This window comes from Papio anubis, chromosome 15 (genome assembly GCF_008728515.1).
Source record: "Papio anubis isolate 15944 chromosome 15, Panubis1.0, whole genome shotgun sequence".
Lineage (NCBI taxonomy): Eukaryota > Metazoa > Chordata > Mammalia > Primates > Cercopithecidae > Papio > Papio anubis.
This window is the reverse complement of record NC_044990.1, coordinates 81,127,873-81,155,821: the sequence shown is the minus strand read 5'-3', so window position 1 is coordinate 81,155,821 and position 27,949 is coordinate 81,127,873. Positions and strand designations below refer to the sequence as shown.

At 43.4% G+C, this 27,949-nt stretch overlaps 2 protein-coding genes across 9 annotated transcripts in view; one reads left to right on the top strand and one right to left on the bottom strand.

Moving 5' to 3' along the window:
• BIVM (basic, immunoglobulin-like variable motif containing) overlaps positions 1–2,556 on the bottom strand; it is a 40,656-nt gene extending 38,100 nt beyond the window's left edge. For 3 of the 5 annotated variants that reach the window (XM_009192190.4, XM_009192197.4, XM_009192200.4), the window contains exon 1: positions 950–2,089. The gene's annotated coding sequence lies outside the window, so the exon portion shown is untranslated. Of the gene's footprint in view, positions 1–949; positions 2,090–2,163 lie in introns of those variants that run through there. The other 2 variants (XM_009192196.4, XM_009192191.4) reach the window with 2 other exon arrangements.
• Positions 2,557–2,610: 54 nt separating this feature from the next.
• POGLUT2 (protein O-glucosyltransferase 2) lies at positions 2,611–17,881 on the top strand. Of its 4 annotated transcripts, XM_003919567.5 has the most exons (10): positions 2,611–3,206; positions 4,848–5,053; positions 8,043–8,248; positions 8,438–8,515; positions 10,426–10,598; positions 10,717–10,954; positions 12,618–12,827; positions 13,914–14,003; positions 15,808–15,915; positions 17,646–17,881. In XM_003919567.5, exons 1-10 carry the CDS (start codon positions 3,025–3,027, stop codon positions 17,661–17,663), a joined length of 1,509 nt encoding a protein of 502 aa, XP_003919616.3. In that variant the 5' UTR covers positions 2,611–3,024; the 3' UTR covers positions 17,664–17,881. The 4 variants fall into 4 exon arrangements, with proteins under 4 accessions (XP_003919616.3, XP_021785441.2, XP_021785442.2 ...); XM_021929749.2 differs by lacking the exon at positions 13,914–14,003; XM_021929750.2 differs by lacking the exons at positions 15,808–15,915; positions 17,646–17,881 and adding an exon at positions 14,368–14,563.
• The last annotated feature ends 10,068 nt before the right edge of the window (positions 17,882–27,949 follow it).

Sequence of the window (27,949 nt, the reverse complement as noted above, 5' to 3'; positions counted from 1 at the left end):
TAGACGTCTCATTCAACAGATAACTTTTAAGTGTTTGCATCATGTCAGGCATTCCTGTAGGCCCTCATTTTGATTGATTGAGGTTCCCTCTTCCAGGCAAGTGAGGTGTTGCTATATTAAGATTTACTACTAAGCCGGCACGGTAGCTCATGCCTGTAATCCCAGCACTTTGGGAGGCTGAGGCGGGTGGATCATCTGAGTTCAGGAGTTTGAGGCCAGCCTGGCCAACATGGTGAGACCCGTTTCTACTGGAAAAAAAAAAAAATACAAAATTAGCCGCCCGTGGTGGCGCATGCCTGTAGGCCCAGCTACTCAGGAGGCAAGGCTAGAGAATCGCTTGAACGCGAGAGGCGGAGGTTGCAGTGGGCTGAGATTGTGCCATTGCATTCCAGCCTGGGAGATAAGAGCAAAACTCCGTCTCAAAAAACAAAAAAAAAGATTTACTACTAAGAATTACTGCAGGACCTCAGGCTCAACTAATAGCTTACACATAAAATCACGTCATAAGCAACAGAAATATGTTTTGCTTGTATCCAAAGCAAAAATTTATAAAATGGCAAGCGTTAAAAGCACCGCCAGAGTCACGATTGTTCAAAGTCACTGAAAGAAGTGTTCTGTAAAATAAACGTCCATTTGTAAAGCCAATCTTCATCGCCTAGGTTATAGACTTTTCTGGTTATATTCTGTCTATATTCTCAAGTATCAAGTTTATGAGAGAACCAAACATCTCTAAAACCCTCTTCAGTAAAGCCTTTTCATATGACAAAATACCCTGATCCATATTCTGTATAGAAGACAACTGAGGAGCAGGGGCACTCCGGTGACCTCGTAAAGGTCGAATATGTGCCGGAAGGCGAGACCAGAGGCGCACAGCCCCCAGCCGAGCTGATGCCACCCTTCCCACCCAGTGTCCTCCCGCGCCCTCCAGGCCCCTTCCTCCCCTTCAGACCTGCGGGTGCCCAGAGCCGAGGCGCCCGCCTGTGAAAAGATACCGGGAGTCCTCCGCGCCTGGCGCCAGCCTCCAGCTCGCGCTCCTGGGGAGGCCGGGAGCGTTCCCACCACCGTCCTCTGACAAGCTTGTGGTTCGGCCAGCTCGGAGTCCGCCAGGACTGAGGAGACAGTCGCGCAGGCCAAGCCCCGGCCGCGCAGAACCAGTGCGCGCCGAGGAGACGCGGGCGGAGAGGAAGGAGCGCTGCTGCGCCCCCTGCCCGCTGCCACCCCAGCCCGCGCCTCAGCGCGAGTCGCGGGGACCGCGAGTCCCCGGTCCGCACCGCCCAAGGGCCGCCGAGGCCTCCTCGCCCCTACTCCCGCCTCCACCTTCCCTCACCGGCCGGAAGACGAGGCACTCCACCAGGGGGAGCGCGCCGAGGCCCGGGGGTGACCGCCTCGAACATGCTTGCCCCGGGCCCAGGGACGCTGTCGGTGTTAAAGGGGGCCCGCGGGCAATTGCTGCATCTGGGCTAAGAGCTGGAGTTCCGATTCGAGTGTTTGAGTAAACGAGTCGATATCGTTAATAATGACAATTGCACAAAAGAAAATACGAAAGAAACCCCCCGCCCTGGCGCCCGACCAGGCCCGCCTTGGCGCGGAGCCACCGGCCCTTCTGGGTTTTCGGGGCAGCTGGCAAGAGGGAGGTAGGCAGAGGAGGCGGCTCCGGGTCCGACTCCCGAGCTGACCAGGGCGGTGCGCCCGTGACTCCTGGCGGCGGCCCGGGCCCGGGTGCGGGCATGCAGGGGAAGGCGACAGCCGCCGCGCGCTGGTTCCCGGACCCTGCCCAGCGTGGCGTGGAGACCGACGGCAGCACAGGGGTCACCGGTATCCAGATGGACACCTCCCAATCGAGCTTTGTTCACCAGAGGGCTAGGCCTTTCTCTCCCTGGTCCTTCTCTTCCCCCTGCGACCCAGCTTTTCCCCCTACTCCTTCCCGGGAGAGCGGGCACCCATGCAGTGGCCTCCATCTGGACGCCACGGGGCTCTGGAGAGGCGATGACCCCTGTCAGCCCAGGCTGGTATAGAATTAAATAAAAATTTTGAATGCCCAGATGGCTGCGCGTAGAGTGGCAGCAGGCCGGGCCGGCGGCGCCAAGGTGCCCAGCGGAGGGCCAGGCGCTCAGGGCGCAAAGCTGGCCGCCACCTCGGCCCCTGCCCCCCGCCCCGGGGTACCTCTGGCCTGTCCGGTGGGGTCGGGTCGCTGCGGCCGCGGCGGAACCCGGCTCCGGACCTGGATCACAGCATCCAGCGCGCGGCCCGCGAGGCGCCTCCGGTTACCCTGGGGCCGGCGTCCCTCGTCCCATCGGAGCGCGCGAGGACAGCGCTCTGGACTGCGGTGCCCGGCGACAGGTCGTCGGATAGCATTGACAGCACCTTCCTTTCAAGGTGCTTTATGCCTGCCCTCTGCACGTGCGGAGGGCAGGGTGACCAACGCAAAAACCTGAGCTGCGCCTCCAGACCCGTGCGCCCCTTTGATGGGCATCTGTGGTGTTTATCTGTCCCCCGAAAGCGGTGACCGAAAAGTAAATAAATGGGCGAGAGGTGGTAAAAACCTGGCAGTATTTCCGCTCGTCCTGTCGCGAACTACATATCCCAGGGAGCCCGGGGCGCCGGGACGCGTGTCCACCCCGCCATCCACTTGGAGAAGGCCTTACTGAGTCTGGCTCGACGCACGGGCCAATCCCCTCGCCCTACACCGTGGCTGGAACCTGAGACGGATTCGCTCCCAAAAGATGCTCCAGTGGCAGGAGCAACTCAAGTTCATCATTGTCCTGAAAGAGAGGAACAGCGCGGTTCTCGGCCGGAACAGCAAAACGGCAGGGGACCCTCACCTGGGCGCAGCGGGGCACGGGCTTTGATTGTCCTGGGGCCGCGGAGACCCGCGCGCCTGCCCTGCACGCCGGGCGGCACCCTTTGCAGTCGCGTTGGCTGCTGCGATCGGCCGGCGTGCCCCTGCCGAAGCCTCGGCTGCTTCTGTCCACCTCTTACACTTCTTCATTTATCCGTGGATCATTTCGAGAGTCCGTCTTGTAAATGTTTAGCATTTTGCTACTTTATTGCTTCTTTCTGGCGACGGTTCCAGCACTCGCCGAGACCGGCGGAGAAAGGCAGCTGAGCCCGGAGAAGAGCGAAATATGGGGACCCGGGCTAAAAGCAGACGTCGTCCTTCCCGCCCGCTATTTCTATATTCAGGCAGTGGATACATCAGGGAATAAGTAAGTCGAGAAACGGCTCCTTACCTATTTTGGATGGCGGTTAAATCTGTTTCTCCCTTTAAGTTTTTTCTTTCCAAGAACTCGTTTCTCCACAACAGTTTAAATTCCAGGATATTTGGGTACCAATTTTTCTCTGTAGCTGTAGAAATTGTTCCGAATTATAATATATGCAATATAATGTGTTGTATATAACATATAAAATAATCTCCTAGCAATTTTGATCTTTCCAAGAACTCGTTTCTCCACAGCAGTTTAAATTCCAGGATATTCGGGTACCAATTTTTCTCTGTAGCTGTAGAAATTGTTCCGAATTATAATATATGCAATATAATGTATTGTATATAACATATAAAATAATCTTCTAGCAATTTTGATTCGGATTCCCACATTATCAGGGCAAGACAAAGTCCCTCCACTTTGCTGGAAATACTGTTTCTAACTACTTTTCGCATAAGCCGTTATAAGGGATTTAAACCTAGCTGTTAGAGACTTGATGGGCTTCATCTTTCTCTGGTGCGGCTCTCAATTTTCAAGGAGACATCTGCAGGTAAGCATGTTTTGAAACTGAAAAAGAAAAATGAAGTACTATTTGAAACTTTAGAGTTCAGAAGGAAAGTATCGAAGTATTAATCTCCTATATGATTGTAACAAATATTTTGTTCCAATGAATTTAATACTTTAACATCATACTTAAAAGTTATTTTTATGATTCATACACTTCTGAAATGATTGTCTTTATTATTGGTGGATGCTGACCATGTGTATTTCGTACAGAAAAAAATACTGGAATAGAAGGTTGTCAAGTGAAAGACAGGTTGTAAATTTTGTTATTTGGCAAAAGATGATACACTACCTACTACTTTGCTTTTGCCCACGGCTGAGCGTGATTTTTGTTTTTTTAACACAGGGTTTCACTTCCTAGCCCAGTCTGGAGTGCAGTGGTGCAATCACAGCTATCCTCAACCTCCCAGGCTGAAGCTACCCTCCCACCTCAGCCTCCCTAGTAGCTGGGACTACAGGCGCATGCCACCTCGCCTGGCTATTTATTTTATTATTATTATCATTATTATTATTATTTGTAGAGACAGGATCTCACCTTGTTGCCCAGGCTAATCTCGAACTTCTGGCCTCAAGCAGTCTTCCTGCCTTGGACTCCCAAAGTGCTGGGATAGTAGGCATGGGCCACAGTGCCAGGCCTGAGCGTGATTTATAATACTGATATTGTAAAGATTCATTGGCAGAGATTTTTCAAAATAAGATCATTATCTTTGGGACCACCGTTTGATCACAAATATCCAGATGTGATGGCATGAAATAAATAAGTTGGTAAGAATATTTTTCTATATGGAATACATGAGTATGTTCTATGCTTATATAGACTAGTAGTCTTAACATATTCCATTGTGATTGTTTAATGAAACTGTTCCATGTTATCTTGGCCATTGTCATCCTCATTTTTTTAAAATCTTTGATACATCATATTCATTCTGGTACTAAAAGCATAAGAGAAAAAGAAGCAGTTATATGTTAGAGGAAGAATGTGGAGGAGAATAATCAACTTTCCAGACTGAAGAGCATAATCTTTGTGTGTTTGTTCATTAAAATAATCTGTTTATTTTCCCCATCGCCTTTTCATCACAGATTCACATCTTCTCCAGGCGAAAAGGTCTTCCAGGTGAAAGTCTCAGCACCAGAGGAGCAATTCACTAGAGTAGGAGTCCAGGTTTTAGACCGAAAAGATGGGTCCTTCATAGTAAGATACAGAATGTATGCAAGCTACAAAAATCTGAAGGTAGAAGTTAAATTCCAAGGTCAGCATGTGGCCAAATCCCCGTATATTTTAAAAGGTAATTTGGAATATAATTTTATACCAGCAGTATTCGAATAAAATAATATATGTTATTGCATCAACAAAAACAACTTGGCATTATATATATATATATATATATATATATATATACTTTTTTTTTTTACTGAAAGAAAAAAAAATAAAGGCTTTCTACTTGAAAGCTAAGTTATGAGTCCTGGTAAAAGACAAGATTTGAATGGAAATTCTGATTTGCTTAAGAGCAAGGAACATATTAGTAGAGAATTTACTCCGTGAAGACATACATTAGCAAGAATAATCAAGCTGTGTGCATCATCATATATGATACTTTCTTAATTGGAAATATATGACTTAAGTAACTGATAAATGTTATTGAAATTTGGTAGATCACTTCAGAAAGGGGAGATAGCTTGAAAGAGAAGGGGGGCACTGGTGGTTGTTTTTTGTATTGTTCCAATGCCATTTTCCCAGAGAAATTCTCTGACTTTTTTTTTTTGTGTTTTTTGAGACGGAGTCTTGCTCTGTCGCCAGACTGTAGTGCAATGGCGCAATCTTGGCTCACTGCAAGCTCCGCCTTCTTTGTTCAAGTGATTATCCTGCCTCAGCCTCTCAAGTAGCTGGGACTACAGGCACGCACCACCATGCCCAGCTAATTTTTGTATTTTTAGTAGAGACAGGATTTCACCATGTTGGCCAGAATGGTCTCATCTCTTGACCTCATGATCTGCCTGCCTCGGCCTCCCAAAGTGCTGGGATTACAGGCATGAGCCACTGTGCCTGGCTATTCTGATGTTTCTTATATAGGATGAGAATACAGTTTTGTTACCTAGAGCCATCTCCTTCCCTCTTACAGGCGACAGTACCACAAAACAGTAGGAAAGCAGTGTATATACAAGGGCAGAAATCTTGCCCCCCTTAACAACTGCAAGAAAAGTAAACTTTTTTTTTTTAATTTTTGTAAACTCTGCAGAGAAGTAAGAAAAGGTAAACACTTTTTAAGAGTGTCTAGGCTCGTTTCCTACATTCCGCCAGTACCGCCTGGTATAGTATCACCCACTAAACCTTAAAAAGATATTCCATTGTCAGCCACTGCCTGGGTTAGGTGGGATCTGACAATTATAAAAAGGAATAACAGTAAAACCTCAATGCAGATTGTAATTAACTTGTTATAAAATTAGTGAAATGGACTGTTTTGAGAATTACTTTTGCTTCTTTTTGTTGCTGTTGCTGTTGAGACAGGGACTCGCTCTGCTGCCCAGGCTGGAGTGCAGTGGTGCAATCACTGCTTACTGCAGCCTGAACCTCCTGGATTCAAGCAATCCTCCCACCTCAGCCACATGAGTAGCTGGGACTAGAGGCACTCACCACCATGCCCCACTAATTTTTGTGTTTTTTGTAGAAACAAGGTTTCACCATGTTGCTCAAGCCGGTCCCGAACCCTAGAGCTCAAGTGATCTGCCCACCTCGGTCTCCCAAAGTGCTAGGATTACAGGCGTGAGCCACTGTACCCAGCTACTTTTGCTTCTTTTTTTTTTTTTTTTTTTTTTTTTTTTGAGACAGTGTCTCGCTCTGTCGCCAGCCTGGAGTGCGGTGGCGCAATCTTGGCTCACTGCAAGCTCCGCCTCCTGGGTTCAAGCGATTCTCCTGCCTCAGCCTCCCAAATAGCTGGGACCACAGGCACGCGCCATACCACCTGGCTAATTTTTATATTTTTATTAGAGGCGGGGTTTCACTATGTTGGCCAGTATGGTCTCAATCTCCTGACCTCATGATCCGCCCGCCTCGGCCTCCCAACGTGCTGGGATTACAAGCGTGAGCCAGGGCACCCAGCCTACTTTTGCTTCTTAATAATTCCTTAAAAACAACAACAACAACAACAAAAGCAGAATAGCAGTTCCTTGTTTATTTTCGTTGTTATTGATGATTTACTTATTGAGAAAAGTACCTTAGACACTTTAAGAACCTGTTTGTATAACAGACCATCAAAATATTAAATCATATCACTTCTGTCTTTCATTAAAATAGGTATGCCCCTCTGATACCCTTTTACCAGTATTTGGTTATTCTTCAGTCTACAAAACATAAGGAATAATGAGCTGTAATATATACCATAGACATAAACTAAGTATCTGTTGGCTTTCTTTTGTTTTTTGAAACAGAGTCTCGCTCTGTTACCCAGGCTGCAGTGCAGTGGCGCAGTCTCCACTCACTGCAACATTCACCTCCCAGGTTCAAGCTGTTGTCATGCCTTAACCTCCCGAGTAGCTGAGATTTCAGGCACACACCACCATACCCAGCTAAACTTTTTTGTATTTTTAGTAGAGATGGGGTTTCAACATGTTGGCCAGGCTGGTCTCAAACTCCTGACCTCAAGTCATCCACACACCTCGGCCTCCCAAAGTGCTGGTATTACAGACGTGAGCCACTGCACCCGGCCTCTATTTGCTTTCTTTTGAACTCATGCAAAGTAGACCTTATTATGAATATATCACAAAACTTCACTGTGAAGAGCTGTCGGAGGAGAAGACTGACTGACTTGCAATGCCCCAATATAGTAAAAATGTATTACTTTTTTCTTTTCTTTGAAACAGGGTCTCACTGTCTTGCCCAGGGTGGAGTGGTAAAACATGGCTCACTGCAGCTTCAACCTCCTGGGCTCAAGTGATCCTCCCACCTCAACCTCCCAAGTAGCTGAAACCACAGGTGCATGCCACCACACCCAGCTAATTTTTTATTTTTTGTAGAGACAGGGTCTCCCTGTGTTGCCCAGGCTGGTCCCGAACTCCTGGGCTCAGGCTGTCCTCCTGCCTTAGCCTCCCAAAGTGCTGGGATTACAGACATGAGCCCACCTCGCTGGCCTGTAATTCTCTTAAAATGTGTTTTCAATGAAAATGCTCTTCCTATGTAACTAGGCAAAACTCATGAAGCCACATTATAGATACTTATTACAAGTTTCAAATGCTGAGTGAAATTATCACTGTTGTGCTTTGTTATTCTTATGTAAATAGGGCCGGTTTACCATGAGAATTGTGACTGTCCGTTGCAAGATAGTGCAGCCTGGCTACAGGAGATGAACTGCCCTGAAACCATTGCTCAGATTCAGAGAGATTTGGCACATTTCCCTACTGTGGATCCAGAAAAGATTGCAGTAGAAATCCCAAAAAGATTTGGACAGAGGCAGAGCCTGTGTCACTACACCTTAAAGGATAACAAGGTACAACACGCGATTCAGGTTTGCTTGTTTGTTTTAGTGATTTTTTTTTTTGCTTGTTTTGAACATTTGGCTACAATTAGCTAAATCATGTTATAAACATCATTCGAATGAGCATTGTGACAAGCTTTTCCTCAGTGAAATCTGCCAGTGTTTTTAGACTAACATAATAAATGGTAAATTCTCTTTTAGGTTTATATCAAGACTCACGGTGAACATGTAGGTTTTAGAATTTTCATGGATGCCATACTACTTTCTTTGACTAGAAAGGTAAGTACATGTTTTCTCTTAGCTATAATAGGTCATTTAAGCCCAGATTTTACAGGATAATTTTTCAAAATACAAATTCTAACACTATCAGCGTATTCTCTTCTGGAGCCTCATGATAATACTGTTGTGAAGCTTTCTGTTATTTCAGTATCTGCGTTTGTTTCCTAGGACTGCCGTAACAAAGTGCTACAAACTGAAAGGCTTAAAATAAAAGAAATATATTCTCTCGCAGTTATGGAGGCTAGATGTCCAAAATCAAAGTGTCAGCCAGGTGCCATGGCTCACTCCTGTAATCCTAGCACTTTAGGAGGCCGAAGCGGGTGAATCGCTTGAGCCCAGGAGCTCGAGACCGGGCTGGGCAACATGGGAAACCCTGTCTCTACAAAAAAATACAAAAATTAGCCTGTAGTAGTTTCAGCTAATGGGGAGCTGAGGCAGGAGGATTGCTTGAACCTAGGAGGTCGAGGCTGCATGAGCTGAGATCACACCACTGCACTCCCAAGGCCTGGGTGACAGAGTGAGATCCTGTCTCAAAAAAAAAAAACTAAAGTGTCAGGAGGGCCAGTTCCCTCTGAGATGATCCTTTCCTTTCCTGCCCCTTCCTGGCTCCTGGCAGTGACCCTCCATCTTTGGTGTTCCCTGGATTGCAGCTGCATCCTCCCATCTCTGCCTCTGTCATCACGTGGGCTTCTCCCCTCATGTCTCTGGGTCTCTTCTTCTTATAAGGACACAGCATAGTGGATTAATGGCCCAGCCTACTCCAGTATGACCTCATCCTAACTAATATCTGCAACAACCCTATTTCCAAATAAGGTCAGTCTGAGACACTGGGGTTTAAGACTTCAGCATATCTTTTGCAGGGACACAATAGTTTATAGAGGAAAGAAAAATGCCTTATCATAAAATTATTTTGGTACTAAACTAACTTTGAGTCCAAAGATGACTTGCCTTGTACTGAATCCCATTCCTTGGAATAATGGGCTTTTGTCGGGTTCTAGTGGAATGGTTTGAAAGTAATGTCAAAATAGTGGATGTGAAAGACTCTACCGACGTTTTTACCAAATGTGTATTTATTTATAATCCATTATAATATTTATTTATTGAATAATTTGCATGTATTTCTTGATTAAACTACTCATGGAAAATCATAATGCCTTTCTTTTCGAGATTTCAAAGCACTTACAGTCTGTTAATTCTGAATGTAGGTAGTTATATAGCATCAATATTAAACCTCCTTTAAACTAAGACATCGGAGTACTGTCATACTTCTCTTGCTCCTCTGTGTCAATCTATGGGAAAATGAGAATGTTCTTCAGGACTTCAGTTTCTCAAGATGCTTCTCAGACTGATCAGTGCTGGTCTGGCCTTAAAAATATACATCTGTTGTTTTGTAAATACGCTAAACATTTTCTGTGACTAGATAAAACAGATCCTCTTTACATATTTATGCCATTTGCCAGTAAAGGAAGGAAGCATAGCTTGAAACTTACTATGTTGCTGTTGGTGTTGGGCTTCCTGAGTTCAAATCCTGGTCCCACCACCTACCTGGTGTATGTTTTTTAAAATGGAACCATTGGCTCACTAGCAAGAAACTAGGGTTAGAGTCCCAAGTGCTAATTTTTAAATTATTTTCCAATAATTCTCCTTCTCTTTGATCATCTTAGAGGCTGTTCGCAGTATTAGAACAGAGATTACTTTTGCCATTTCATCCCTTTCGTAGGGAGCGTAGAATGCTTATACATGTGACCATATTCTGAAAAATTGCCCACTATTCAAACCAAGGTAATTATCATTACCTAAAACATGTAACATTGGCCTTTCATTAATGCAATTTCAAATTTAAATTGATAAATACAATGTATTATCCAATGCAGGAAATGTGAATAAGCTTCTTGTTTTGTTTTTTCTAGGTGAAGATGCCAGATATGGAGTTCTTTGTTAATTTGGGAGACTGGCCTTTGGAAAAAAAGAAATCCAATGCAAACATCCATCCGATCTTTTCCTGGTGTGGCTCCACAGATTCCAAGGATATCGTGATGCCTACCTACGACTTGACTGATTCTGTTCTGGAAACCATGGGCCGGTGAGAGAGAAGTCAGGGTTGGCCCAAAGCCTTGGTTTTCTTTCTTTGGTGAGTTCTTTTCAACAACCTTTGTGACATGATGATTTGGGAGGAAAATCTGTTGCACTTTGTTTTCTAGGGTAAGTCTGGATATGATGTCCGTGCAAGCTAACACGGGTCCTCCCTGGGAAAGCAAAAATTCCACTGCCGTCTGGAGAGGGCGAGACAGCCGCAAAGAGAGACTTGAGCTGGTTAAACTCAGTAGAAAACACCCGGAACTCATAGATGCTGCTTTCACCAACTTTTTCTTCTTTAAACACGATGAAAGCCTGTATGGTCCCATTGTGAAACACATTTCATTTTTTGATTTCTTCAAGGTATGACTTAATCAGTGGCTAATCTTTTTTGTTTTTCTAATGTATTTGTACATAGTGCTTTGGGAAGGGAAATTGAGGCCTACAAATTACAAGAGGTGGGAGAAGTTCGCACAAAATTGAGTGAATATCGAGGCATGGCGGTGCTGGGGACTGTTTTGGCAACCAGGATCTGCCCTCACTGGCTAGTCTTGACATTAAATGTGCATCAAGGGAGTTTGGAGCCTGGATAGAGCTGTAATTTTTTTCCAGCTAACCCTTGAGATAAGCACATGTCACCTCCAAATATGTTTTTAATAATACTTACATGTAAGTCATTTTACAAATACTTTCCCCAGAGCCATGTTATCACCACAGAATAAGGAAGATAGAAACTATTTGTTTCTTATCAGGCCTTGTGGTGGAGAATGACTTGAAACCCATCCAAATGTTCTGCCTGGGAATTAGGGTTTGCTTTCTGTGTCTAGAATGTGGATTCCCCGTGTTTCCTGGGGAGTAGTCCTTTTTCTAACAACTCCCTTTTTAAGGCAGTGGGCAGCACTCTGCTCTTTAGACCGCGGAGCTGTTTCTGAAGTCCCCCGTGGTAGGGAGAGAGGTGGGGAAAAGGTCGTCATCTGTCTTCTGTATGTGGGAAGACAAGTGATTAAGGAGTTCTGTCTGCCCTGTAGATGACCAGGATTTCTTTTGACAGGTTGTGTTGAGGCAGGTTGACCTAAAGAATGTTAGAAGTTGGATTGTCCGTATTTTTCTATATGCATATCCCAAAGATGTTTGAAAGAAATGATTATAACCAAAGTGCAAGGACACTAGTCATCCTTCCTCAGTGGAGGGATGCTGCATCCTGCTTTGGCTTTATTCCTACCTGTTGAATTTTCTGCAACTAAAGATGAAAGATTACTACAGTTCTATGAATATTTTTATTCATAGGTGTTCTTGCTCCACAGCTTGCTAATTTCTTTAAGACATATGTCTGGGTGTTTAAAAAACATGGTTAGCCAGGCGTGATGGCTCACGCCTGTAATCCCAGCACTTTGGGAGGCTGAGGCGGGCGGATCACCTGAGGTCCAGGGTTCGAGACCAGCCTGGCCAACATGGTGAAACCCCATCTCTACTAAAAATACAAAAATTAGCTGGGTGTGGTGGTGCATGCCTATAATCCCAGCGACTTGGGATGCTGAGGCACAAGAATCACTTGAACCCGGGAGGTGGAAGTTGCAATGAGCTGAGATCACGCCACTACACTCCAGCCTGAGTGACAGAGCGAGACTCTGTCTCAAAATAAATACATAAATAATATGGTTAACATGGCTCAGAATGTGCCATCATGAGGGGCACGTTTGCAATCAATAAAGTAGTAGGAGAATTACAAAAACTCACAAATGAATCTATCCTTCCTTATGTTGCAGCCTTAGGACAACAGTATGATTTTATTGGCTGCTTCAACACTAGATTTGTATCCTCCTTTGTAAAATTTAGGAGCACATCAAGCATTTAGCTCTAGATCAACCTGTTGTATAATGACGCTTACAAAATGGCAAAGGCAGAGCATGGAAGCTGGCCAAATTGTGTATGAGGATTGCAAAGGTTTATGTGTGGGTTGGGAAGGAAAATAGAGTGGAGAAAAGGAAATTTAATGGAGGTTCTTAGACTTACCATTGTTTTGCAGCATAAGTATCAAATAAATATCGATGGCACTGTGGCAGCTTACCGCCTGCCATATTTGCTAGTTGGTGACAGTGTTGTCCTGAAGCAGGACTCCATCTACTATGAACATTTTTATAATGAGCTGCAGCCCTGGAAACACTACATTCCAGTTAAGAGCAACCTGAGCGATCTGCTAGAAAAACTTAAATGGGCAAAAGATCACGATGAAGAGGTAAGGTTAGTCTCCTTGAAGGCTTATTTCCACTTGTTTCCCAATATCATGGGTCCCTTTGAAATGTATTGTACCTGGAGAGCATCCAGGATGTTCACGTAATAGACTTTGGCCTGTAAATGGGAAGCTGGCTGCTCATGGATGGCACGGCAGTTCCTCTGGGCTGAACACAGCGAGCACTGCATCTTACATTAACTCTCCACCCTGCATGTGAAACAAAAAACTAACTGGGTTGCGGTGGCTCATGCCTGTAATCCCAGCACTTTGGAAGGCTGAGGCAGGCAGATCACCTGAGGTCAGGAGTTCGAGACCAGCCTGGCTAACATGGTAAAACCCTGTCTCTACTAAAAATACAAAAATAAGCCAGGCGTAGTGATGGGTGTCTGTAGTCCCAGCTACTGGGGAGGCTGAGGCAGGAGAATTACTTGAACCTGGGTGGGAGGCGGAGGTTGCAGTGAGCTGAGACCACACCATTGCACTCCAGCCTGGGCAACAAGAGTAAAACTCTGTCTCAAAAAACAACAACAACAACAACAAAAAGTTGAACTGTGGCCTTGATTACACTTTCTCTTTCAGTAGGGTTGCTCTGAGCCACAAGCATTACCTCCAGTAGCAATGTGAAAATTATAAGATGGCCAGTCTGGCAGGAGTCACTAACTGGCTACAGGTTAAAATGAGGGATTGATTCAGAAGTAGATGCAGCCATAAATAGATAAATAAAGAGGGATGGAATGCAATAAACTTTAAGCTAATTGTTTGCTGAAATTTGTGAAGGCAGTGTGCTAAGCTTCATCTTGCGTTTACAAAGTCGTCATTAGTTTGCTTGGTGTACACCTTGTCTCTCCAAGAGAGGCTTAATTCTAGAATGTCCAATATGACTTCTCAAACTTTCAAGTCTTAGAAACCTCCCTCCGATTTAAACAAACATACTCTGTTAAATGTTCTGTTTTACGACATGAGACTACCCCCAAAGATATTATTTCCCACAATTGCCTCAATGTATACGTACTCTGAAGAGCAGTTTGCAGATGCCTGCATGGGAAAAATGGATTCTATTACAGGACTTTATCATTGTTCTTCCTGTAGGCCAAAAAGATAGCAAAAGCAGGACAAGAATTTGCAAGAAATAATCTCATGGGCGATGACATATTCTGTTATTATTTCAAACTTTTCCAGGTCAGTATTTTCCAAGAAAATTATCACATATAAGTAGACATGTTAAAAACAAATAATATTTTACTTAACAATTTCTAAACATATGTTACTATAGGGAGATACATATATATATGTATCAGAAGTATATATATATACTTCTGTGGATGAAAATCAGAGACAAATATTAAGTAATCATAAAAATAGTTGAAAACCAAAGATTAGCTAATGGAAAATGTTACAATATTAAGTGAAAAGTATTAATATTAGAACTATGTGATGTTTGACTAAGAAATTGGCCTCTGATCATACACAGTTATGGTGCATAGATTTGTATGTTCTCTTTGTGTTACATTGCTGCTGCCTCACCATATCTTTGTCTAAACAGTGCCAAGTGTGTTTGGTCCTCTTGTGCTGACTCCATATGAGCCATGACTTCCCTTGGAAATTATATCCATGGACCTGAGCATTTACAGATTGTAATCAAGCATATCTGACCATTTAAAGGACTCTTTTTAAAATGTGGTAGTAGGCCGGGTGCAGTGGCTCACACCTGTAATCCCAGCACTTTGGGAGGCCGAGGCGGGCGGATCACCTGAGGTCAGGAGTTTGAAACCAGCCTGACCAACATGGAGAAGCTCCGTCTCTACTAAAAATACAAAAATTAGCCAAGCATGGTGGTGCACACCTGTAATCCCAGCTACTCGGGAGGCTAAGGCAGGAGAATCACTTGAACCAAGAGGTGAAAGTTGCAGTGAGCCAAGATCACACTACTGCACTCCAGCCTGAGTGACAAGAGTGAGATTCTGTCTCAAAAAAAAAAAAAAAAAAAAAAAGTAATAAACAAGTTCTTGGCTAATAATAGTACTAGATCTAGAGTAAGATTTTTATCTCACAGTTGCAGATACTGAGCCCCATATCTGAGGTTCTGCTACAGATCAAAGTTGGTGTATTTCTGGCCTGTACTGGCTCCTCCCCATTTTGTAACCTTCCCTTGGTGGAGGGAACTGGAGGATAAACTGTGTAAAATGAATAAACTCAGGGGATTTACCATGTGAATTTCTAAGCATCCATGGGGCAATGTTCATTCATTTAGCATAGGTACTTAGCACAGTGCCTTACTCAGAGTAAGCACCTGATAAATGAAGATGATGATGGAGGCTTGTGCAAGCCATGATAAGGAAAGCAGAATAGTCTCTGTCTTCACATTCTCAGTCTAGGGAAGATTGTGTGCAAAATTATTTTTACCGTAAGGCAGAAGATGGTTAAAAAAAAAAAAGTCGGCCGGGCGCGGTGGCTCAAGCCTGTAATCCCAGCACTTTGGGAGGCCGAGACGGGTGGATCACGAGGTCAGGAGATCGAGACCATCCTGGCTAACACGGTGAAACCCCGTCTCTACTAAAAAAATACAAAAAACTAGCCGGGCGAGGTGGCGGGCGCCTGTAGTCCCAGCTACTCGGGAGGCTGAGGCAGGAGAATGGCGTGAACCCGGGAGGCGGAGCTTGCAGTGAGCTGAGATCTGGCCACTGCACTCCAGCCTGGGCGACAGAGCGAGACTCTGTCTCAAAAAAAAAAAAAAAAAAAAAAAAAAAAGTCATGGAAATGTAGCATAGAATAAAGAGATATCTGTTAGGAATAGGCAGCCAGTGTTCATCCTCTCAGATGCTCTACTGTTGGTGTTCAGAACTAGTATATGTGACGGACTATGCAGATCACAGTTTGACGCACATAAGTTAAATGAATCATAGTCTTCATGTATTCTAGCCTGTCTCATTGGGTGGATATAAAGTGTTGTATAAGGAATGCTTTTATGTTGTTGCTTAAACAGGAATATGCCAATTTACAAGTGAGTGAGCCCCAAATCCGAGAGGGCATGAAAAGGGTACAACCACAGACTGAGGATGACCTCTTCCCTTGTACTTGCCACAGGAAAAAGGTAACCAGAACTGAGCTTATGACCAGTGTCAGGATAAAAACTAACATTGATCCAAACTTGCATTTATTCCTATAGTCATTCAATCAGGCAGCAAATATTTGAGTTCCTCTCGAGGTCTCCAAGCAATTCAGTCTGCCAGAGAGATAGGTATAGAAGACAGCAGTGCTCAAGAAAGGATGCTACAATGCAGATAATTGAGAAGACATGGTAGCTCCCTGGCAAAGTGGAGGGAAGCCTTTTATAATGTGAGGATCCAGCTCACACCCTAGTTGAATGGATGCTTACAGTCTGAAAAACATTTTCATGTGTATCATCTGATGCCCTCATCTCCTCGTGAGATAAGTTTGGCAAAGTTCATCATCCCAGTTTAGAGAAGGAAAAATATGTAACCACGATTATTGATGTTTTCCAATTCTTCATTTGAAAGTCATCTCTGTTGATACCACTACTTAAGGATCTCATTGATAAAAATGAAAGTCAGGTTCACATCTGGACTTTTAAGGTTAATTGGACCTTAGAAGTCATCGAGTAAATGCCTTCATTTTATGGTTAACAAAACTGAGCCCAAAAAGGAATTGTGGTCAAAATCATCTAGCTGGATTATGGCAAAGCAAAAACCAATCTCTCATCATCAGATTGTGATTGTGTGTGTTTGTATATAAAGACATAGTGTGGCAGGGGACTGTTGCTTTGATTATAATTTCTGTTTGAAGGAATGTAAATTGCATAAAATAGAGTGTATATGTGTGTTTGTGTGTATGTGTATGTGTATGTGTAACATATGCTGACTTGACATTTTAAGCAACATAATTATGTTTCTGAATGGACAAGTTCAAAATTGTGGTATTATAACCAAAGACAAGAAGGCAGATTTGGCAATTATTATGTCTACCTCTCAAGGGGGTGTAAAAGGAATTAAGGTGAGGCCGGCCCCAGTGATGTGACAGAACCAGCGTATATGAGCTCACCCTCACCCGTTGATAAATATTCGGGAATTTTGCATATTGGTTAAATTTTTGGTAGTTTGGAATCAGCCTGATAAGAATATTTACACCATGACAATCAGCACATGCTACAAATCAGAATTTTGGTTGTTTTATTTTTGTCTTTGTTTTTTGTAGAACTCATTTACCACTAACCAACTGGCCCTCAAAGGTAGTTCATCATCATTGTTAACTCTATCAGTGTTCCAGGTCCGTAAAAATCAGTCAAAACCAATGACAAAACAAGAATTGCCAAATGGAAAGGTTCCCCCTCACCAATCTGTGATTAGGTACCAGAACACTTCTCACTTTGGCTCTAAGTGAGACTAGGCACCTTCCTTGCTCCACTTCTGCTCAATTGTTTATCTTCATCTACGTGATTGAGAGGAGGTACCCAGCCAGTGTCTTCCACTGATTAGTAGAAGTTAGGGGCCAGAATGGTAGCTTTGTTTATTTTTCGCTCATTGTCTATCCTAACCTTTCACCACTACTGTTCATAACACAAGGCCTTTACAGTAGTACAGCCCGTGGATGTCTGGGTTCCTTATCAGTAGGCTATGGAACACAATGTGATTTTACCCTTAGCTGACTCTGGGCCTCTGGAAATAGTCCCAAGCCCTAAAAGCCTCTAGCGGCAGCTTGGCTCCCTCTCATCTTTACAGGAAAATAATTAACAAATGAATGTAAGTCGTCTTCACTTGTGTAAGACTTCTTGATAGCTCTAAATATTTTGCTTCTTAATTGCAGACCAAAGATGAACTCTGATATGCAAAATAACTTCTATTAAAATAATGGTGCTCTGAAGACTCTTCTTAACTAAAAAGAAGAATTTTTTAAAGTATTAATTCCATGGACAATATAATATCTGTGTGATTGTTTGCAGTATGAAGACACATTTCTACTTATTATGCAGTATTCCCATGACTGTACTTTAAAGTACATTTTTAGAATTTTATAATAAAACCTCCTTTATTTTAAAGGCCTATGTTGTGCTAATTATTAGCTGTGTTTGGAACAGGGAGCAGTAAAAACAGAGGGAATCTGGGTCCTTGATGCACAGCAGCCCAGACCACCTGCCCAGACTGGTTTTAGATGACAAAGCAATGAACCCCTGTCTCCTTTTAAGCCCATATTATTGTGGGTATTCAGCCAAACTTAATTCTAGCTAATAGTTCATACAAGGCCAATCATCATATGGCCTCTACCTGCGTCTTTAGTCAAATCTCTCAGCACTTTCTAATGTCAATCCAGTCCTCTGGAAGAACGAGTCCTCTCCCAGTTCTGTCGATGCCTGTGTCCTTACCTTCCTGGCCCATGCCTTTCCTTTGTCCTGGAATGTCTTGGCCCTCTCTTCTTCATCCAGCTTAGACATCCTTCAGTACATATTTTACCCTTACTAGATTTTAAGTGCCATGATTTCAGAGACCAGGCCTTTCTTCTGGGTAGTCCTAACGTCTAATAGAGTGACAGCAACTAGAAAGACTGAATAAATATCTAATGGGTGATATAGTTTTGATGTTTGTCCCTTCCAAATCTCATGTTGAAATGTAATTCTCAGTGGTGGAGGTGGGGCCTGGTGGGAGGTGTTAGTATCTTAGGGGTGGATCCCTCATGAATGGCCCGACACCATCCTTGCAGTAACAAGTGAGTTCTCATTGTGAATTCACATAATCTGGTGGTTTTAAAAGGTGTGGCACCTCCCCCTCTCTCTGTGTTACTCCCTCTCTTGCCACATGATACCCTGGCTTCCCTTTGCCTTCCACCATGATTGGAAGTTTCCTGAAGCCCTCTCCAGAAGTAGATGCTGGCACTACACTTCCTATACAGCCTGCAGAATCATGAACCAAAATAAATATCTTTTCTTTATAAATTACCCAGCCTCAGATATTTCTCTGTAGCAACACAAAAATGGCCTTAACACAATGAGTAAATGAATGAATGAAAATCACTTTGAAATGCAGTTAAAAGAACTTAAAAAGAACTAAAAATCTGAACACTGAACCATATATCATGTTCTACAGATTCCTTTACCTAATATTCTCTCTTCCATTCATCTTCCAGTCAAATAATTTTTTCTAAAATATTTTGAATCTTGAAATAGACATACAGAAGAATATAAAATGTATATCTGCAATTTAAACATATATCTGCAATTTAATTATAAGAAAACATCCATGTAATCACTGACAAAGATTCTTTGCTTGACCACCTGTATTAATCCGTTCTCTCGCTGCTAATAAAGATATACCTGAGACTGGGTAATTCATAAAGAAAAGAGGTTTAATTGACTCACAGTTCCACAGGGCTGACGAGACCTGAGGAAACTTGCAATCATGGTGGGAGGGGAAGCACACAAGTCTTTCCTCACATGGTGGCAAGGAGAAGCGCCAAGCCAAGGGGGAAAAGCCCCTTATAAAACCATCGGATCTTGTGAGAACTCACTCACTATCACAAGAACAGCATGAAGGTAACTGTCCCCATAAATCAATTACCTCCAACCAGGTCTCTCCCACAACATGTGGGGATTATGGGAACTACAATTCAAGATGAGATTTGGGTGGGAACATAGCCAAACCATATCATTCCACCTCTGGCCCCTCCCAAATCTCACATCTCAGATTTCAAAACACAATCATGCCTTCCCAACAGTTCCCCAAAGTCTTAACTCATTTCAGCATTAACCCAAAAGTCCAAGCCCACAGTTTCATCTGAGACAAGGCAAGTCCCTTCCGCCTGTGAGCCTGTAAAATCAAACGCAAGTTAGTTACTTCCTAGATACAATGGAGGTACAGGCATTGGGTACACATACCCGTTCCAAATGGGAGAGATTGGCCAAAACAAGGGGCAATAGGCCTTATGCAAGCTCTAAATCCAACAAGGCAGTAATTAAATCTTAAAGCTCCAAAATAATCTTTGACTCCATCTCTCACATCCAGGTCACGCCGATGCAAGAGGTGGGCTCCCACGGCCTTGGGCAGCTCCACCCCTGTGGCTTTGCAGGCCACAGACCCTCACCCCAGCTGCTTCCACAGCTGGTATTGAGTGTCTGCTGCTTTTCCAGGTGCAAGCTGCAAGTTGTCAGTGGATCTCTCATTCTGGGTCTGGAGGATAGTGCCCCTCTTCAGCTCCACTTGGCAATACCCCAGTGGGGACTCTGTGTGGGGCCCAACCCCACATTTCCCTTCCACACTGCCCTAGCAGTGAGGGCTCCACCCCCACAGCAAACCAACCTGGACATCCAGGTGTTTCCATACATCCTCTAAAATGTAAGCAGAGGTTCCCAAACTTCAATTATTGACTTCTGTATACCCGTAGGCTCAATACCATATGGAAGCTGCCAAGGCTTGGGGCTTGCACCCTCTGAAGCCATGGCCCAAGCTGTACCTTAGTCCCTTTTAGCCACAGCTAGAGTGGCTGGGACACAAGCGACCAAGTCCCTAGGCTGCACACGGCAGGGGTGTCCTGGGCCTGGCCCCAAAACCATTTTTCCCTCCTAAGCCTCTGGGCCTGTGATGGGAGGGGCCGCCTTGAAGGTCTCTGACATGCCCTGGAGACATTTCCCCATTGTCTTCATGATTAACATTGGACTCCTTGTTATTTATGCAAATTTCTGTAGCAAACTTGGATTTCTCCCCAGAAAATGGGTTTTTCTTTTCTATTACATCATCAAACTGAAAATTTTCCAAACTTTTATGCTCCACTTCCTCTTGAACGCTTTGCCATGTAGAAATTTCTTCTGCCAGATACCTTAAATCATCTCTCTCAAGTTCAAAGTTCCACAGATCTCTAAGGCAGGAGCAAAATGCTGCCAGCCTCTTTGCTAAAGCACACCAAGCATCATCTTTATTCCAGTTCCCAACAAGTTTCTCATCTCCATCTGAGACCACCTCAGCCTGGACTTCATTGTCCATATCATGATCAGCATTTTGGTCAAAGCCATTCCACAAGTCTCTAGGAAGTTCCAGACTTTCCCACATCTTTCTGTCTTCTAAGCCCTCCAAGTCTCTAGGAAGTTCCAAACTTTTCCATGTTTTCCTGTCTTCTTCTGAACCCTCCAAACTGTTCCAGCCTCTGCCCATTACCCAATTCCAAAGTCACTTCCACGTTCTTGGGTATCTTTACAGCAGCACCTCACTCTCTGAAGTACCAATTTACTGTATTAGTCCATTCTCACGCTGCTAATAAAGACATACCCATGACTGGGGAATTTATAAGGGAAAAAGGTTTAATTGACTCACAGTTCCACAGGGCTGGGGAGGCCTCAGGAAACTTACAATCATGGTAGAAGGGGAAGTGAATACATCCTTCTTCACATGCCTGCTGGAAGGAGAAGTGCTGAACAAAGGGAGAAAAGCCCCTTATAAAACCATCATATCTTGTGAGAATTCACTCACTATCATGAGAACAGCGGCATGGGGGTAATTGCCCCCGTGACTCAATTACCTACCACTGGGACCATCCCATGACACATGGGGATTATGGGAACTACAATTCAAGATTGTTCTCTGACCGAACTGAGAGTCAGGCTACTATTTCTTGTGACCCAATAACAAGATGCAGATGAACTGGGGAGGAAGAGAGTTTTTATTTCTGTAACCAGCTACAGGGAGAAGGCCTGGAAATTATCACCAGACCAACTCAAAATTACAAAGTTTTCCAGAGCCTATGTACCTTCCAAGCTGTATATCTATGTTTAAGTGTGCATTCATCTAAAGACATAAGTGATTAACTTCTTTTAATCTATAACTAAGTTCTGAGTCTTGAAGACCTTCCTGTGGAGCCTCAGTAAATGTACTTAATCTAAATGAGTCCAGGTGCTGGGGTGATTACCCTTATCTTGCCTCCTACTAAATCACGGAGGTTTAGGGAGTTCCTTCAGACTCCCAATAAACTTGTTTGTGGAGGCCTTGGGAGTTTCTCAGGCCCTCAGTAAAACTTGGTTAATCATGCTTTAAGGTTCAGGAAAGGCCTAGGCAAAATTCTTGGTGGGCTGTTGTTACATTCCAGCCTTTGTATAAAGACACTAGCTCTTAACATTTAATTTACCACTCAGTCAGTACTGAAACAGTTGTATGGAGGCCTGTGTTAGTGAGACCTGGCCTGCCACAAGATGAGATTTGGGTAGGGACACAGCCAAACCATATCACTATCCTTTCATTAGTCTCCTGAACCTTGTCATAGGCCTATCTGCGCACTGCCTTATAACATTCAATTTTACCAAGAACCCTGCTAAGTCAGTTTCACAAAAATCCCCCACCCTCCATATGTGACCACGCTTTGTATCTAATCTACTTCCTCATCTTCTACCATCCCCCAAGTCATGTCTGATCATGCTGGCCTGTTTTCAGCTAGAATCCCATTTGGTCTATTTAACCAGAATATCTGTCACCCTGATGCATTTCCTCTTAGTAATTTTCCATCCACTGACTCCCTACCCTGATCCTTGGCTATAAATGCCCATTTAACCATGCTGTATTCAGAATTGAGCCCAATCCTATACTGAAATGTCTTGTCCCCTGTTGCAATAGTCCTGAATAGCATCCGTTTTTTACCACTTTATCGTCCAGCTCTGGTTTTTCTTCGACATTTCCATTCGGGTTCAGAAATAGAACATTGCTTAGAGGTGACCACAGTGCCTCCCCTTATCACATTTCCTCTCTGCTCCCAGGTAACCACAAACATGATGGCTGTGATAATCTTTTTCTTGCTTTTTAGTTTTACCACTTACATATAGCACCTCCCTAAGCAGCAGAGTTTACTCTTGCCTATTTTGAAATTGATGTAAATGAAATCATATCAAATTTCTGTTGTTGTTACTTGCCTATTTTTTTTTTTTTTTTTTTTTTTTTGAGACAGAGTCACACTCTGTCACTCAGGCTGTAGTGCAGTGGCGCAATCTTGGCTCACTGCAACCTCCACCTCCTAGGTTCAAGCGATTCTCCTGCCTCGGTCTCCTGAGTAGCTGGGATTACAGGTGCCTGCCTTGCCCGGCTAATTTTTTGTATTTTTAGTAGAGACAGGGTTTCACCATGTTGCCCAAGGTGGTCTCAAACTCCTGAACTCAAGTGCTATGCCAGCCTCGGCCTCCCAAAGTGTTAGGAGTACAGGCGTGAGCCACCGCGTCCAGCCTTATTCATTTTTTATATGTGGACAGTACTTCACCATATAAATATGATCACTTTATTTTACCATTCCATTGCAGATGGACATTTGGATTCCTCCCATTTGGGGGAAATGTCAATCAGTGCTGCAGTGAACATTCTTATTCATGTTTCTTGGCCACATTTGATTAGAAGTGGAATTACTGGGTTATAAGGGATGTACATCTGTTATTTCACTAGATAATGTTAAATGACTCCAAATTGTTTGTCCCAGTTTATGCTCTTTCCAGGGCTGTACAGAATTTGCAGTTGCTTTACTTTCTTGCTAACAGTTGATATTATCAGACTGACAAATTTTTTGCCAATCTGATTAGTACACAATGGTAACACATGTTTTAATTTTCTTTTCTCTGATTATTAATGAGGCTGACCATTTTGTGGTTATTAGCCTTTTGTGTTGCCTTTCCTGTAAAATTTTTAATTATTTTCCTACTAAGTAGTTCAACTTTCTGCTGGATTCATAGACATATATTCTGGATTTAGTACTTTGTGGTATATGCTCCATACGTTCTACTTTATGGCATGTCTTAGACTCTCATTTCAGTGTCTTTTAATGCTCAAAAGATTATGTTTTTGTTTTTTGGGGTTTTTTTGTAGAGACAGGGTCTCACTAGCTGGTTATTTAATGTAGCTAAGAAAACTGTAGATTTTTATATATGTTCTGTACCCAACCCCTTAACGAACGATTTTATTAGCTCTAATACATTTCACTTGTTTTTTCTCAAACACAATCATATTTGAAAGTGACAGTGTATCTTCTTTGCCATATTTATAATCTTATTTATTTTCTATCCTTATTGCATTGGCTGGAACTTCTAGCATAATGTTGAATAATAGTGGTGACAACAAGCATTCTTATTGTCTTTCAGACTGCGATGGTATTTCATTAGTCAGGATTCTCCAGATAAATATGACCAATAGAGGGGTGTGTGTGTGTGTGTGTGTGCATGTATAAAGATTTATTTTAAGAAATTGGTTCACACAATTTTAGAGGCTAGCAAGTCCAACATCTGCAGTTAAAGTCCGAAGACCATTAGGCTGGAGACCCAGGAGAGAACTAGTAACGCAGTTCAAGCCTGAAGGCTGTCTGCTGACAGAATTCCCTCTTGCTCAAGGAAGGCTAGTGTTTTGTTCTACTTACTCCTTCAGTTAACTGGATGAGCGCCCATCCCCCGCCACCTGCCACGTTACAGAGGGCAATCTGCTTTACTCACAGTTCACTGATTTAAATGGTAATCTTATCCCAAAACACTCTCATCGAAACATGCAGAATAATGTGTGACCACTTATCTAGGCACCCTGGATCAGCCAACTTGACACATAAAGTTAGCATTACAAATGGGAATTCATTCAACAAATCTTGAGCACCTAATATGTGCTAGACATTGTACTGTGCTCTAAGGATACAGAAGTGAACAATTGCTGTCTATTCTGGAAAAGAATGAAAATTATCAAGTAAAAACTAAACAAGATAATTATGGATTGTCATAAATAAAAACAGGGTATTACAGAGAAAAAAGTGGGGTAGATAGTGGTGGCTAGTTTAGATTGGATCATCAAAGATGTTACAGATTTTTCAATGTTGAGTAAAATGTTTGGTCTAGTTTATGATAAACAACCACTATTAAAACAGTACTGATGCATGTCGCAGCATGGATAAACCTTGAAAACATTATCTGAAGTGCAAAGCAAGTATATTAGAGCAACAAAGCACAGGAAAATTGCTTCTGGTAAACAGAGCAGGGCTACCCCACAGGCAGAGTAACACTCATGGATTGCTGGCTAGCTATATATCTATATATCTATATCTATATCTATATATATCAATCTATATATAGATCGATATAGATATATACATATAGAGAGAGAGAGAGAGAGACGGAGTCTCACTCTGTTGCCCAGCCTGGAGTGCAGTGGTGCACTCTTCTCGGCTTTGCAACCTCTGCCTCCAGGGTTAAAGCAATTTTCCTGTCTCAGCTCCCAAGTAGCTGGGACTACAGGTGTCTGCCACCACGCCTGGCTAATTTTTGTATTTTTAATAGATGCCGGGTTTCACCATGTTGGCCAGGCTGGTCTCTAATCTAATACTGACTTATTTCCTTTTTCAATAGGAAAGGCATTAAATTTTATTAAGTGTTTTTAAGGCATCTATTGAAATGTTCATGTTTTATTTGGCTTTGTTTTTGCTGCATTAATCTGTAATGTATTACATTAACAGCATTCTAATTTTTGAAACATTATAAAACCCCAGGGTTTAAAAAAAACACAAACCAGGGTTATTACATATTATTATTTTAATACATGGCTGAATTAATTGCACTAATATTTAATTTAGGATATTTCAAACTATAGCCCACAGGCCCAATCTGAGCCACCACCAGTGTTTGTACAGCCTGCAAGCTAAGAATGATGTCAACATTGCTAAGTGGCTGAAAAAAATAAAAAGAAGAGTATCTCATTACATGTGAAGCATATATGAAATTCAATTTTTGGTTCATAAATAAAGCTTTTGTATTAGTTTCCTATTGTTGCGATGATAAATTGCCACAAACTTACGTGGTTGAAAACAACATAAATTATTCTTTCACAGTTTTGGAGGTCAGAGTCTGAAACCAGTTTCACAGAGCTCATGTCAAGGTCACTGGCAGGGCTGATTCCTTCTGGAGTCTCGGAGAGGAGAAAACTTTTCCTTGCCATTTCCAGCTTCTAGAGCTGCAGTCCTTATATTTCTTTTCTTGAGGCCCCTCTTCCATCCTCCCATCCAGCATCTTGGCATCTTCAAATCTCTCTGCTTCTGTCGTCACATCGCCTTCTGTTTCTCTGAATGGCACAGCAGAATTCATAATAACAAAATAGTATGAACAATTCAAATGTCTACCAACTGGTGAATGGATACTCAAAAATTCTGAATACTATTTGGCAATAAAAATATATGAGTTGTAACAAGGTACAAAGTACTGATGCATGTCACAGCATGGACAAACCTTGAAAACATTATCCTAAGTGCAAGAGGGTAGAGGCACACGACCACACAGTGTAGGACTCCATTTACATGAACTGTCCAGAAAAGAGAAATCCAGAGAGACAGAAAGTGTGTTAGTGGTTGCCCGGGGATAGGGGTAGGAACAGAGAATGGCTGTAATGCCAGTGAATCCCAAAACTGGAGCTGAGCCTGAGAGGGTTCTTGACTTTGCACAGGAAAGAATTCAAGAGCAAACTGACAGTAAAATGAAAGCAAAGCAAGTACATTAGAGCAACAAATCACAGGAAAATTGCTTCTGGTAAACACAGCAGGGCTACCCCACAGGCAGAGTAACACTCATGGATTGCTGGCTATCTATCTATCTATCTATCTATATATATATAGATATCTACAGCTATCTATATGTATATCGATATATAGATAGATATATATAGAGAGAGAGAGAGACGGAGTCTCGCTCTGTTGCCCAGCCTGGAGTGCAGTGGTGCACTCTTCTCGGCTTTGCAACCTCTGCCTCCAGGGTTCAAGCAATTCTCCTGCCTCAGCTCCCAAGTAGCTGGGACTACAGGTGCCTGCCACCACGCCTGGCTAATTTTTGTATTTTTAGTACATGCTGGGTTTCACCATGTTGGCCAGGCTGGTCTCCAACTCCTGACCTCAGGTGATCTACCCACCTTGGTCTCCCAAAGTGCTGGGATTACAGGCATAAGTCAGGGCACCGGGCCAGTGGCTAGCTATATTTAATACCTACTCCTTCATCGTACGCTAAATAAGGGGTGGGTTATTCACAAATTTTCTAGAAAAGGGATGGGGAGTTCCTCTGGAACTGAGGATTCTTCCCTTTTTAAACTATGTAAGGTAAGGTCTGGGCATTGCCATGGCATTCATAAACTGTCAGGGTGCCGGTGGAAGTGTGGTAGCATGTTTAATATATTATAATTAGTGTATAATGAGCAGTGAGGGCACTAGAGGTCACTTTGGTCACCATCCTTGTTTTAGCTGGTTTGGGCCTGTTTCTTTAGGGCAGTTTTGGACGTTTTTTTAGGGCATCCTGTTCTGACCGGATCTTGTTTTGCTCAGCGGGTGGTGATCAGTGCTTGGAAAACAAGTTCTGCTGATCTCCTACTTCAACTGTAACGGTGCACATACTTTTCGGGGGGATAGTGGAAATGTTCTTAAATTATAGTGATGGTTGCAAATGGTTTTAAAATTACTGAAAATCATTGAATGGTGCACTTCAAATGAGTGAATTTCATGGCATGTAAAGAAACTTTTTAAAAAAACACAGCTAAAAGCTTAGGAGACGAGGAAGTATTAAGACTTTGTAATTTGGGAAAACACTTGTGATAAATGACAGTGACTATGTGGTTTTGTGGAATGTATTTCCTTGTACGTACCGTGACAGAAAAGAGGGCAGGTGCCGGCTGCACTGGGCTTGGGGAAGAGTCATTCATTTAATATATTTTTTTTTTCTGAGCATTATTCACACACAGGAGGTTCACAGTGAAAACAAAAATTTACAAAAAGCAACCCTGTCTTCACCTGGGAGCTTATAGTGCAGTGAGGAGGCAGACACATCCATAGCTCGTGAGGTGACCAGGGAAGGACAGGAAGAGCGAGGAGGCGATCAAGAGAGGCCTCGCTGTGAAAACCACGCACCCTGCCGACCCCGAGAAGACACGGCCCACGCTGGGAGGGAGAAGCCAGGACAAAAGCCCGTCGTCGTGGGTTCGTGCCTGGTGGGTGATGGTGAGGATAGCGGAGGCTGGGCTGCCCCGGGCCTCCAGGGAAAGGAGATAGAGAGGGGAGATGTGGGGGACCCATCGCGTGCAACAGCCTAGGCCACTGCGGGCCGCTGGCTTTGGCGATGAGCGCGGAGCCTTTGGAAGATCCGGCGGGGTAGGGGG

Coding starts and splice junctions, on each gene's coding strand:
- POGLUT2 (XM_003919567.5), top strand. CDS start 3,025: ATGTTTAGCATTTTGCTACTTTATTGCTTCTTTCTGGCGACGGTTCCA. Junction 5,054..8,042: donor ATCCCCGTATATTTTAAAAG/GTAATTTGGAAT, acceptor TTATGTAAATAG/GGCCGGTTTACCATGAGAAT. Junction 8,516..10,425: donor TACTTTCTTTGACTAGAAAG/GTAAGTACATGT, acceptor TGTTTTTTCTAG/GTGAAGATGCCAGATATGGA.